The sequence below is a fragment of the Ammodytes marinus genome (genome assembly GCF_949987685.1).
Source record: "Ammodytes marinus genome assembly, chromosome: 16".
NCBI classification, from domain to species: Eukaryota; Metazoa; Chordata; class Actinopteri; order Uranoscopiformes; family Ammodytidae; genus Ammodytes; species Ammodytes marinus.
The window spans coordinates 3,470,044-3,484,158 of NC_137220.1; the positions used below are offsets into that span (position 1 = coordinate 3,470,044).

Genomic DNA, 14,115 nt, shown 5'->3' on the forward strand with positions numbered 1-14,115 from the left:
CTTTCGCGAAATTCATCCGTAAACAGCGATACCTATACAACTCCCGCACCGAACATCCCACGGTCAAAAACTTTACATCCGCAGATTCTGCGGAGTGAGCGAACGGCGCGGCGGTTGACGACGAGTCGCGTCGGAGGCTTGGCCCCCGGTAAAAACTGCTTGCAGTTCTAGTTATTATTATTATTTGTCGCCGCTAGAACTGCGTGCACAGCCCAAACCGTAAAGGGTGCAGACATGCCAATTGCATGACTAGATCCAGGTCCGTGAATTTTCAGCATACAAAAAAATTCAGACATGCCGGCCACTAGGTGGCGCTACAACGAAGGAAAACGCGTTTGGGGTCATAACTCCCACACCGAACGTCCCACAGTCAAAAACTTTATATCCACATATGCACTGGAGTCAGCTGCATCATTTGGCATAGGCCACGCCCATTTGCGATATTATAGATTTTTTGCAAAATCGTGAAAACTGCAAAACATATTTTTCGCTACTCCTCCCACAATTTTTGGACAATTGACACCAAAGTTTGCACAGAACATCTACCGACCCACACGGAAAAAAAAATTGTAAAAGAATTTTGATCGGACCATGGATAACGAAACAATAGCGTTTTAAATATTTGTTGATTAGCTACGTTTTACGAAAAAATTCATAAATCCAAAATCATAAGTCGGATCAAGTCCAAATTTTAGACATATGTTGGGACTACCCTTAATTGCGTTCAATAAAAAAATTGGACATTTTCGCCATAAGGGGGCGCCATAAATTATGAAATTTCATATCTCCTAATTGGCCAGAGGAAATTTCTTAAAACTCACGGGAAACCATCAAGGGGCATACCCGAGTCTATATGAAAAATATGGCCAAGAAATAGTAATGTTTAAGGGACTTTTTAATAAAATTAGATATTTTTTTTTTCCGTCAAAGAAAAAAGGCGGGAATGTTAGCATGTCCATTGACATTACATTGTGCAATTAGCTCCGGCGGCCATTTTGTCAAGGGTGACAATCTGCTTTTGCTCATAACTCGCCAACCACACATCGCACATTAAAAAACTTGACATCCACTTGTTCTGTGAATTGAGCTGCATCGTTCCACCGTGGCACTTTCGCGAAATTCATCCGTAAACAGCGATACCTATACAACTCCCGCACCGAACATCCCACGGTCAAAAACTTTACATCCGCAGATTCTGCGGAGTGAGCGGCCGGCGCGGCGGTTGACGACGAGTTGCGTCGGAGGCTTGGCCCCCGGTAAAAACTGCTTGCAGTTCTAGTTATTATTCTTATTATTATTTGTCGCCGCTAGAACTGCGTGCACAGCCCAAACCGTAAAGGGTGCAGACATGCCAATTGCATGACTAGATCCAGGTCCGTGAATTTTCAGCATACAAAAAAATTCAGACATGCCGGCCACTAGGTGGCGCTACAACGAAGGAAAACGCGTTTGGGGTCATAACTCCCAGACCGAACGTCCCACCGTCAAAAACTTTATATCCACATATGCACTGGAGTCAGCTGCATCATTTGGCATAGGCCACGCCCATTTGCGATATTATAGATTTTTCGCAAAATCGCGAAGACTGCAAAACATATTTTTCGCTACTCCTCCCACAATTTTTGGACAATTGACACCAAAGTTTGCACAGAACATCTACCGACCCACACGGAAAAAAAAATTGTAAAAGAATTTTGATCGGACCATGGATAACGAAACAATAGCGTTTTAAATATTTGTTGATTAGCTACGTTTTACGAAAAAATTCATAAATCCAAAATCATAAGTCGGATCAAGTCCAAATTTTAGACATATGTTGGGGCTACCCTTAATTGCATTCAATAAAAAAATTGGACATTTTTGCCATAAGGGGGCGCCATAAATTAGGAAATTTTATATCTCCTAATTGGCCAGAGGAATTTTCTTAAAACTCACGGGAAACCATCAAGGGTCATACACGGGTTTATATAAAAAATATGGCCAAGAAATATTAATGTTTAAGGGACTTTTTAATAAAATGAGATTTTTTTTTTTCCGTCAAAGAAAAAAGGCGGGAATGTTAGCATGTCCATTGACATTACATTGTGCAATTAGCTCCGGCGGCCATTTTGTCAAGGCTGACAATCTGCTTTTGCTCATAACTCGCCAACCACACATCGCACATTAAAAAACTTGACATCCACTTGTTCTGTGAATTGAGCTGCATCGTTCCACCGTGGCACTTTCGCGAAATTCATCCGTAAACAGCGATACCTATACAACTCCCGCACCGAACATCCCACGGTCAAAAACTTTACATCCGCAGATTCTGCGGAGTGAGCGGCCGGCGCGGCGGTTGACGACGAGTTGCGTCGGAGGCTTGGCCCCCGGTAAAAACTGCTTGCAGTTCTAGTTAGGGGGCCAAGCCCGAGCAGGAGCTGGGACCGCGTTTTGCACAGCAACGCGGTTCCCAAGCCCTGCGGGGCAGGGAACCCTATTGTTTTTGTGGCGATTATTAGGGGGCCAAGCCCGAGCAGGAGCTGGGACCGCGTTTTGCACAGCAACGCGGTTCCCAAGCCCTGCGGGGCAGGGAACCCTATTGTTTTAGTAAGGATTATTATTTGTAGTCACCTAAAACTGTGTCCACAGGCCAAACCGTAAAGGGTGCAGACATGCCAATTGCATGACTAGATCCAGGTCCGGGCCGTGTACGCATACAAAACTATTCAGACATGCCGGCCACTAGGTGGCGCTACACCAAAGAAAACGCGTTTGGGGCCATAACTCCCACACCGAAACTCCCACAGTCAAAAACTTTATATCCACATATTCACTGGAGTCAGCTGCATCTTTTGGCATAGGCCACGCCCATTTGCGATATTATAGATTTTTCGCAAAATCGCGAAAACTGAAAAACATATTTTTCGCTACTCCTCCCACAATTTTTGGACAATTGACACCAAAGTTTGCACAGCACATCTACCGACCCACACGGAAAGAAATCATGCTAATGCATTTTGATCCGACCATGGATAGAGAAACGGTAGCGTTTTAAATATTTGTTGATTAGCTACGTTTTACGTAGAAATTCATAAATCCAAAATCATAAGTCGGATCAAGTTCAAATTTTAGACATATGTTGGGGCTACCCTTAATTACGTTCAAAAAAAAAATTGGAAATTTTCGCCATAAGGGGGCGCCATAAACTAGGGAATTTTATATCTCCTAATTGGCCAAAGGAATTTTCTTAAAACTCACGGGAAACCATCAACGGGCGTACCCGAGTCTATATAAAAAATATGGCCAAGAAATATTAATGTGTAAGGGACTTTTTAATAAAATTAGATATTTTTTTTTTCCATCAAAGAAAAAAGGCGGGAATGTTAGCATGTCCATTGACATTACATTGTGCAATTAGCTCCGGCGGCCATTTTGTCAAGGCTGACAATCTGCTTTTGCTCATAACTCGCCAACCACACATCGCACATTAAAAAACTTGACATCCACTTGTTCTGTGAATTGAGCTGCATCGTTCCACCGTGGCACTTTCGCGAAATTCATCCGTAAACAGCGATACCTATACAAGTCCCGCACCGAACATCCCACGGTCAAAAACTTTACATCCGCAGATTCTGCGGAGTGAGCGGCCGGCGCGGCGGTTGACGACGAGTCGCGTCGGAGGCTTGGCCCCCGGTAAAAACTGCTTGCAGTTCTAGTTAGGGGGCCAAGCCCGAGCAGGAGCTGGGACCGCGTTTTGCACAGCAACGCGGTTCCCAAGCCCTGCGGGGCAGGGAACCCTATTGTTTTTGTGGCGATTATTAGGGGGCCAAGCCCGAGCAGGAGCTGGGACCGCGTTTTGCACAGCAACGCGGTTCCCAAGCCCTGCGGGGCAGGGAACCCTATTGTTTTAGTGGCGATTATTATTATTAGGGGGCCAAGCCCGAGAAGGGCTGGGACCGCGTTTTGCAGAGCAACGCGGTTCCCAAGCCCTGCGGGGCAGGGAACCCTATTGTTTTTGCTGGGATTATTCTTTATTCTTTATTCTTTATTCTTATTCTTCCATGCGTAAAAGTGGTGCTGCAGCCCAAACCGTAAAGGGTTGGGACATGCCACTTGCATGGCTTATCCAGGTCCATGGTACGTACGCAGACAAAAAATTTAGACATCCCGGCCACTAGGTGGCGCTCCAACAGCAGAAAAACACGTTTGGGGCTATAACTTCCACACCGAAAGTCCGACAGTCAAAAACTCTATATCCACAGATGCCCACAAGTCAGCTGCATCTTTTGAGATAGGCCACGCCCATTTGCGTATATATACATTTTTCGCTACATCGCAAAAACTGTGTCAGTCACCAAAACATACTCCTCCTACAGTTTTCGCCCGATTTGGACCAAACCAAAAGCATTATGCTCTACCGACTCCCACGAGCAAAAGTTGGTCAAATAATTCTTCTACGACCATCGGAAGACCAAACGGTAGCGCTTTAAAGATTTGCGAAAATCCCTTGAAAAAAATAAATAAAGGGATTTTCTTGAAACTCAAGGGAGACTACCATGGGGCATACCTGAGTCTATAAAAAAAATATGGCCAAGAAATTCCTATGTATGCCGGACTTATTAAACAAATTATTTTTTCACTTTTACTTCCTGTTTCGAAGTGTTTTGGCGGGAAAATTCAAAAAAGTGTCTTTACAATGGAGAGGTTGACAATTTGATTTTGCTATAACTCCCCAACCGAACATCGCACATTCAAAAACTTGACATCCACTTGTTTGGTACATTGAGCTGCATCTTTCCGTCTAACGTAGTTTTGCGAATGTAATCCATAGGGGGCGCCAAAACCACAAAAATCAAAGAAAACGCGTTTGGGGCTATAACTTCCACACCAAACATCCCACAGTCAAACTCTTTATATCCACAGATGCCCACATGTCAGCTGCATCTTTTGAGATAGGCCACGCCCATTTGCGTAAGGGATTTTTTTTCGCTACATCAAAAAAACTGTGTCAGTCACCAAAACACACTCCTTCTACAGTTATTGCCCGATTTGGACGAAACCAAAAGCATCATGCTCTACCGACTCCCACGAGCAAATGTTGTCTAAAGAATTTTTCTACAACCATCGGAATACCAAACGGTAGCGCTTTAAAGATTTGTGCAAATCCATTTTTAAAAAAGGGATTTTTTTTAAACTCAAGGGATACTATCACGGGGCATACCTGGGTCTATAAAAAATATATGGCAAAGAAATTCATATGTGGGCGGGACTTATTAAAAAAAATAAAAAACACATTGCAATGTAATTGAATGATTTTAGATATTAGAGCATTTTACATCTTGATTCTTCCCGGCCAGAATAGCTGGGGTGACCAATGACTGAGGAAAAGACAATACTGGAAAGAGCAAGAGGGTCGGAGCAGAATAATGCCACAGAAATACATCAAGAAAAAAGTGAAGAGGAGGTTTTCCGATTCAGACAGGGGGACAGAAGCAGGGAGAAGCAGAGGGTCTGACTGCAGTCCCAGCCTAAACTATTGTACTTTTTATTCTCCCTCCACATAAATTCCACCACAGTAGCATAATATGTCATGTCACTCAAAATAACATGTTTCAGTTATTGCCTGTTTTCTGTTGTAGCAATGTGTTATATAGGGTAAGCTATGTATGCTAAAGATTTACAAATGTCTTATTGTATTAGAAAGTATGATTGAAGGAGAGACAAAACTCTGAAACTGCAGATAATACTTGCAGAAAGTATATCGAGTGTGTATTTTAACAAGATCTTGTTGATTAGTTGTAGGTGTGTTGTTTAAAAACAAGCATGTTGTTCATTCACTACACAGTGACAGTGGCTTTGAGATTGATCATTAGGGGGCCAAGCCCGAGAAGGGCTGGGACCGCGTTTTGCAGAGCAACGCGGTTCCCAAGCCCTGCGGGGCAGGGAACCCTATTGATCTTGCTGGGATTATTTGGTGTCGTCTAGAACTGGTGCTGCAGCCCAAACCGTAAAGGGTTGGGACATGCCACTTGCATGACTAGATCCAGGTCCGTGCCTGGTACGCAGACAAAAAAAATCAGACATGCCGGCCACTAGGTGGCGCTACAAAAAAAGGAAAACGTGTATAACTTCCACACCGAAAGTCCGACAGTCAAAAACTTTATATCCACAGATGCCCACAAGTCAGCTGCATCTTTTGAGATAGGCCACGCCCATTTGCGTATATATACATTTTTCGCTACATCGCAAAAACTGAGTCAGTCACCAAAACATACTCCTCCTACAGTTTTTGCCCGATTTGGACCAAACCAAAAGCATTATACTCTACCGACTCCCACGAGCAAAAGTTGGTCAAATAATTTTTCTATGACCATCGGAAGACCAAACGCTAGCGCTTTAAAGATTCGATTTTTCGATATTGAACATTTCTTCTTCTTTTTATTTAAAATGGTGCTGCAGCCAAAACCGTAAAGGGCTGGGACATGCCACTTGCATGACTAGATCCAAGTCCGTGCCTGGTACACAGACGAAAAAATTCAGACATCCCGGCCACTAGGTGGCGCTACAACAAAGGTAAACGCGTTTGGGGCTATAACTTCCGCACCGAAAGTCCGACAGTCAAACACTTTATATCCACAGATGCACACAAGTCAGCTGCATCTTTTGAGATAGGCCACGCCCATTTGCGTATTATAGATTTTTCGCTACATCGCAAAAACTGTGTCAGTCACCAAAACATACTCCTCCTACAGTTTTTGCCCGATTTGGACGAAACCAAAAGCATTATGCTCCACCGACTCCCACGAGCAAAAGTTGGTCAAATAATTTTTCTACGACCATCGGAAGACCAAACGGTAGCGCTTTAAAGATTCGCTGATTATCTTCCTTGTAATACCTTGTACGTAAGTGATCATAAATCCAAAACTATACATCGTATCAAGACAATATTTTAGAAATATGGTCTTACTGTCCTAATGAACATACTGAAAAAAAAATGGAATATTTCGCCAAAAGGGGGCGCCAAAAACACAAAAAGTATACATCTCCTTATCCACTTGAGCATCTTTCTCTGCAATTTCTTTGCCTTTTGGTCTATAACTCCCAAACCGAACATCCCACATTCAAAAACTTGACATCCACTTGTTCGGTACATTGAGCTGCATCTTTCCATCTTACATAGCTTTGCGGATGTCATCCATAGGGGGCGCCAAAACCACAAAAAGCAAAGAAAACGCGTGTGGGGCTATAACTCCCATACCAAACATCACACATTCAAAAACTTGACATCCACTTGTTCGGTACATTGCGCTGCATCTTTCTATATAACACAGTTTTGCGAATGTCATCCAAAGGGGGCACCAAAACCACAAAAAGCAAAGAAAACGCGTTTGGGGCTATAACTCCCACACCGAACATCCCACATTCAAAAACTTTACATCCCCGGATTCCGTGAAGCGAGGGGCCGGCGCAGCGGACGACGACGCCCGATCCCGAGTCGCGTGGGAGGCTTGGCCCCCGTTCACAACTGCTTGCAGTTCTAGTTATTATTATTATTATTATTTGTAGTCATCTAAAACTGCGTGCACAGCCCAAACCGTAAAGGGCGCAGACATGCCAATTGCATGACTAGATCCAGGTCCGGGCCGTGTACGCATACAAAAAAATTCAGACATGCCGGCCACTAGGTGGCGCTACAACGAAGGAAAACGCGTTTGGGGTCATAACTCCCACAACGAGCGTCCCACAGTCAAAAACTTTATATCCACAGATGCACTGGAGTCAGCTGCATCATTTGGCATAGGCCACGCCCATTTGCGATATTATAGATTTTTCGCAAAATCGCGAAAACTGCAAAACATATTTTTCGCTACTCCTCCCATATTTTTTGGACAATTGACACCAAACTTTGCACAGAACATCTACCAACCCACACGGAAAAAAATCACGTAAAAGAATTTTGATCCGACCATCGATAACGAAACGGTATTGTTTTAAATATTTGTTGATTAGCTACGTTTTACGAAAAAATTCATAAATCCAAAATAATAAGTCGGATCAAGTCCAAATTTTAGACATATGTTGGGGCTACCCTTAATTGCGTTCAATAAAAAAATTGGACATTTTCGCCATAAGGGGGCGCCATAAATTAGGAAATTTTATATCTCCTAATTGGCCAGAGGAATTTTCTTAAAACTCACGGTAAAACATCAAGGGGCAAACACGAGTCTATAGAAAAAATATGGCCAAGAAATAGTAATGTTTAAGGGACTTTTTAATAAAATTAGATTTTTTTTTTTCCGTCAAAGAAAAAAGGCGGGAATGTTAGCATGTCCATTGACATTACATTGTGCAATTAGCTCCGGCGGCCATTTTGTCAAGGCTGACAATCTACTTTTGCTCATAACTCGCCAACCACACATCGCACATTAAAAAACTTGACATGCACTTGTTCTGTGAATTGAGCTGCATCGTTCCACCGTGGCAGTTTCGCCAAATTCATCCGTAAACAGCGATACCTATACAACTCCCGCACCGAACATCCCACGGTCAAAAACTTTACATCCACGGATTCCGCGAAGTGAGCGGCAGGCGCGGCGCTTGACGACGAGTCGCGTCGGAGGCTTGGCCCCCGGTAAAAACTGCTTGCAGTTCTAGTTATTATTATTATTATTTGTAGTCATCTAAAACTGCGTGCACAGCCCAAACCGTAAAGGGCGCAGACATGCCAATTGCATGACTAGATCCAGGGCCGGGCCGTGTACGCATACAAAAGAATTCAGACATGCCGGCCACTAGGTGGCGCTACAACGGAGGAAAACGCGTTTGGGGTCATAACTCCCACACCGAACGTCCCACCGTCAAAAACTTTATATCCACAGATGCACTGGAGTCAGCTGCATCATTTGGCATAGGCCACGCCCATTTGCGATATTATAGATTTTTCGCAAAATCGCGAAAACTGCAAAACATATTTTTCGCTACTCCTCCCATAATTTTTGGACAATTGACACCAAAGTTTGCACAGAACATCTACCGACCCACACGGAAAAAAAAATTGCTAAAGCATTTTGATCCGACCATGGATAACGAAACGGTAGCGTTTTAAATATTTCTTGATTAGCTACGTTTTACGAAAAAATTCATAAATCCAAAATCATAAGTCGGATCAAGTCCAAATTTTAGACATGTGTTGGGACTACCCTTAATTGCGTTCAATAAAAAATTTGAAAATTTTCGCCATAAGGGGGCGCCATAAATTAGGAAATTTCATATCTCCTAATTGGCCAGAGGAAATTTCTTAAAACTCACGGGAAACCATCAAGGGGCATACACGAGTCTATATAAAAAATATGGCCAAGAAATATTAATGTGTAAGGGACTTTTTAATAAAATTAGATATTTTTTTTTTCCATCAAAGAAAAAAGGCGGGAATGTTAGCATGTCCATTGACATTACATTGTGCAATTAGCTCCGGCGGCCATTTTGTCAAGGCTGACAATCTGCTTTTGCTCATAACTCGCCAACCACACATCGCACATTAAAAAACTTGACATCCACTTGTTCTGTGAATTGACCTGCATCGTTCCACCGTGGCACTTTCGCGAAACTCATCCGTAAACAGCGATACCTATACAACTCCCGCACCGAACATCCCACGGTCAAAAACTTTACATCCGCAGATTCTGCGGAGTGAGCGGCCGGCGCGGCGGTTGACGACGAGTCGCGTCGGAGGCTTGGCCCCCGGTAAAAACTGCTTGCAGTTCTAGTTTCTTTTGTAATTTGTCTCCTGAGTTGAACTAGGGATCAGGCTTAAGAGTTCCACAAACCGATTTGTTATAACCAAAAAAACAACGGTTAGTTCACACAGAGATGTTTTATTTAAACAAAATGCATAGTGAGGTAATGGAATGAAACATCCCCTTCACTGAGGGTGCAAATAGCAATTTAACAAACGTTTAGTCCAGTGCAAGTCATTGTGGGAAAGCGGGCGTCTCTACAATACACTTGGTTGTGCTTATTTGATTTATCTAAGGCAATTCATTTCCTTAATTCTACTGAGTAACACAACTCTTTAGTTAAGTAAGACTAACTTGGTTTAATTATGTTAACTGAACTTTCCATTTCCAAGTAAATATAACTCAACTTTAAGTAAACTTAACCAGAGGATATAAAGTAAACAACACTTTTTAGTTAAGATGTGGATGGATGAGGATGAATGAAGAAAATGTTATAAGCTTCACATGTGCAGGCAGCTCATGTCAAGTCCCTTCCAAGTTTGATGGTGAATTAACAGGAAATTTCATTATTTTTGAAAAACATTACTGTTCCGTAAAATAACAGCAAAGGACCGTAATTTAACAGACTGCCTTTTATATTAACAGTTAAATGCTGTTTTTATAAATAACAGGTTAATGCTGTTGAAATCCTGCTGTAAATGTACAGCAATTGTTTACAGTGTACATGACTTTACTATATGAAGCTTTATTATATATTAATTGTATTTTGTGGGGAATGTTATACCTTTATCAGCCAGCTTATTAAGTGGCAAGTGAGAGATCAATAGAGAAGTAAAACATCACGCAACAAAGGTTGATGACTGCATTTTAACTAGGGTTGTTGGAGGTTATTGTTTGCCTCTTAAACCCGCTGACTGGTCAAGTAGATTATTTTTCTCTCGTTAGATTTGAGCAGATTATTCTCTTAAAAGACAAGGAGTGACTTGTGATTGATTTTCGGAGAGCTCTGTTTGCTTAGGTTGGTCCTTGTAAATGTGTTTGTGCCTGTGGAACTTGAAAAAATAAAGACAAAAGGTTTGTTGCTGTTGTGCCATGCATTGTGCCACTTTAGAGTTGTTTTGGACAATTCAAATTGCTATCATGATAGCAATTTGAATTGTTCTGCAGAATGTAGCACTAAAATCCTTGTCAAAGGTCCAGTCTTTTTGCTTGTTTTAAGATGAATATAATCATCACTTCTGATCATCTTTTCATATAAGGAATTGAACAGCCTCATCAACAATGGGTCTCTTTTTTAGATCAAGTAGAACACTGTTTGTTGTCTGCATTACAATGTTAACATATTGCCATAGATAGGATTAAATAGCAGGCAAGTAGCACCCAAGTCACACTAACAGAGTAGCCTCACCAAACAGAACTGCTCAAGAATAAACAAGTCTAATTTGAGTGAAGACTCACCCGAGTACGCCAGAATGTCTGTTTTCCCTAGTGTCCGTCAGTGTCTCTCTACATGCCAAAGGCCTCTTACATTTTCAAAATCAGAATCAGAATACATTGGTTTTGCCCAGTTGCAAAGCAATTCCTCAGGTCTTTTGCAGTTGTTATAGTTGCTGGTTTAAGGAGTGCTTTTCTTCAGAAGAGGCCATACTAAGGTAGTGAGTAAGCTGCTGGAAAACACTCAGATTGCAGGGAGACTTGCTAATAATATCCAGTAATTCTTCTGTCCGGCAACCATGACCTTTCGGAAATGAGGAAAGGAAAGGGGTCAAGGTTACAGGTAGTGCTGCATGTGTAACGGAAGATACCACTGTGTTGAACAAGTAAGCAGCGACTATTTGAAACACTAAATCAGCTCACCCATATAAGATGTGTTTTGACAATGTTGGCTACCTTGTCTCTGGCATTAGATCATATTTAGATCATGCAGAAACCTCAGTATCCACAGATGGGTGAGGGTTTGTCAAGGGGGTCGACATATGAAACTAAAACGTGAGGATAATCTTTGAATCAATTGAATAGGTCTACCTGGCAATGTCTACGTGACACTACATGTTCAATATTTCACAACAAACATTTTGCAGGCACTTGTCACATACCTTTCAGCATGACTAAAAGCAAATGCATCCAAGCTCTGTTGGAACAACAATCAAAACACTACATTGTGTAACTGTAAGAAGTTTCACAACAATTAATGCTGAGGTCATCCAAAGTTAGTATGGACAGGGAAGAGGCTCTTATGTTAGTATGGACAGGGAAGAGGCTCTTTTGGAAGCAGTGCAAGTAAAGGTCAAGAAGAACTGCAGTGTATGTTGTCCTCTGTTACCATCTAGTGGTGTAATGGGAAACTTCAGTTACGTTGAAATATTCCTGCCTGCTTGAAGAGTGCTGTCTGTCTGTCTGTCTGTCCGTCCGTCCGTCCGTCCGTCCGTCCGTCCGTCCGTCAGTCTATGTATCTATCGTATCTATCAGCTTTTTGCCTTTTTCTACACATAATGCTTGCTTTTGTAGACTCACGACATATGTGACAACGTTTTTTTATGCTACAGCTGCTCAATTTTATCTGTTCAATATATTAAAGCCCCAAGTGCTACTTTTCTAATTTTATACAACTAGGAGTCGCCAACGGCAGCAATGTCTAAATCCTTCAAATGGGACCTTTGAACAGTTTGTCATGACACATAATTATTGCAGTGGACTCATCATTTAGTTTTTGTTTGTTTCAGAAACCTGTGCATCCGACCACGGGTATCCTCGCTGTGTTTGTTGCTCTCAACTACTGTGATGTGGTCCACATTGCTGGTTTTGGATACCCTGACACAAAGAGCCTAAGGCACCCTATCCATTACTATGGATATGACACGATGAAGGATATGATGGTGGGTAAAAGTCATACTTTAAATCTAGTCAAATATGTGTTTTTTTTAACATGCAAGCATACAGCTTCCTCTCTGTTGCAGAACACCGTCCATGACCTCAATCACGAAGCCAAAGCCTTAAAAAGACTGGAGGATTCAGGAGCCATTTTGTACCTGCACCCACATGTATGATACTAACACTTTAAATTTGATTTAATCCAAATAGTGATTGAACACCAAATTGTATTTGATTTGGGTCACTCTGATCCAAATTAGATCTAAATGTGCCTTCTGAAGTGGGACACAAGACATTTGTATTTCCTTGGGGGACACAGGTGTGTCACATAGCTAGCTCTGGTGAATGTTTATCTCCCTGGCACCTTATGTTCTTTAAAACTCAAACACAAGAAAAGTGTTTCAACTGCTTAAACAGCTTTCCTTCAGTACTGCCAACTACATACAACACTCTTTGGTGACATGGCTCAGCATTTTGCTGAACCTTTGAAAGGTTTGTTACTTTTATGTGTTTTAAATCACAACTTTCAAATGTATTTGAAAGGCTATTTAACTGTGAATAGTCTATCCACCCTGTGAACCAGATGTCTGTTTGTGGTAACCCAGTTCCAGCAAACAATTGACATCAGACAGCGGATCTTGAATGTTCTTTCTTTCGATACAAAAATATCTGTTTTACGGTGAAGGTGTGTTTTAGAATCTCTGGGGATTGTGAACTTCTCTTAAAAATGTGTTTTAGATTAAAAATGAATGCATCACAAACATGATTTACACAGTTAGCTGAATTAAATTCACTTTACTTTTTAGATTTCTTTGACTGGAAATACGACTTGTATTTTGTATCAGGTGCATTGTTTTTTAATTTATTTAATCTTTTTTTTCTGAGACAATTCTGGTAAATGGTACCACTGGATATTTTTTATTGTATAGAATGAAATACATTTTTAATTCAAAAATAAATCTAAATGAATTCAATTTGTTTCTCATATAACATTCTTACATTTCACATTTTTGTCATCTTATTTATGTTCACATGACTGATAGTTCATGAGGCTGTTGCTAAGCATGAGTTTGAAAGCACTGTCACCACAAGATGGCAGAGAGCTTCTACCACATAGCATACCGCATATTACATGGTGGGCACTCTACTGCACTACACATGGTGCAGTCATGCAGCAGCCCCTCTTAAAGTGCCCTGGGCTAATGATAACAGCAAAACTAAGCACTGTACGTGTACTTGTACGGATAGGAACATCTGGGGGAACAGACAATTGCGCAAAGCTAATGACTGAGATTGACAAGCATACATTTGCCACTAGCGACATATGTTAATGATGGGTGCTACTATCTGTACACACTGACCTTTATTAGAGTTGACATTAATGGAGCCGTGCCCTGGGAATTTATGAACTAGGCTTACTCACTACCTCAGCTGTGACAGGGTTAAGAGCTGAGATCAGAATGGCACTAAATAATTGTTTTTGCATTCAGTCATAGGGATGAACAGTGAATGCTGTAAGGCTATTTCT

At 41.7% G+C, this 14,115-nt stretch overlaps 1 protein-coding gene across 1 annotated transcript in view; it reads left to right on the forward strand.

Moving 5' to 3' along the window:
• LOC307262833 (CMP-N-acetylneuraminate-beta-galactosamide-alpha-2,3-sialyltransferase 4-like) overlaps positions 1–13,551 on the forward strand; it is an 83,990-nt gene extending 70,439 nt beyond the window's left edge. The window contains exons 10-11 of the mRNA XM_080043828.1: positions 12,440–12,592; positions 12,674–13,551. Of these exons, the coding sequence (XP_079899954.1) occupies positions 12,440–12,592; positions 12,674–12,763 (243 nt within the window). The 3' untranslated portion in view covers positions 12,764–13,551. The remainder of the gene's footprint in view (positions 1–12,439; positions 12,593–12,673) is intronic.
• The last annotated feature ends 564 nt before the right edge of the window (positions 13,552–14,115 follow it).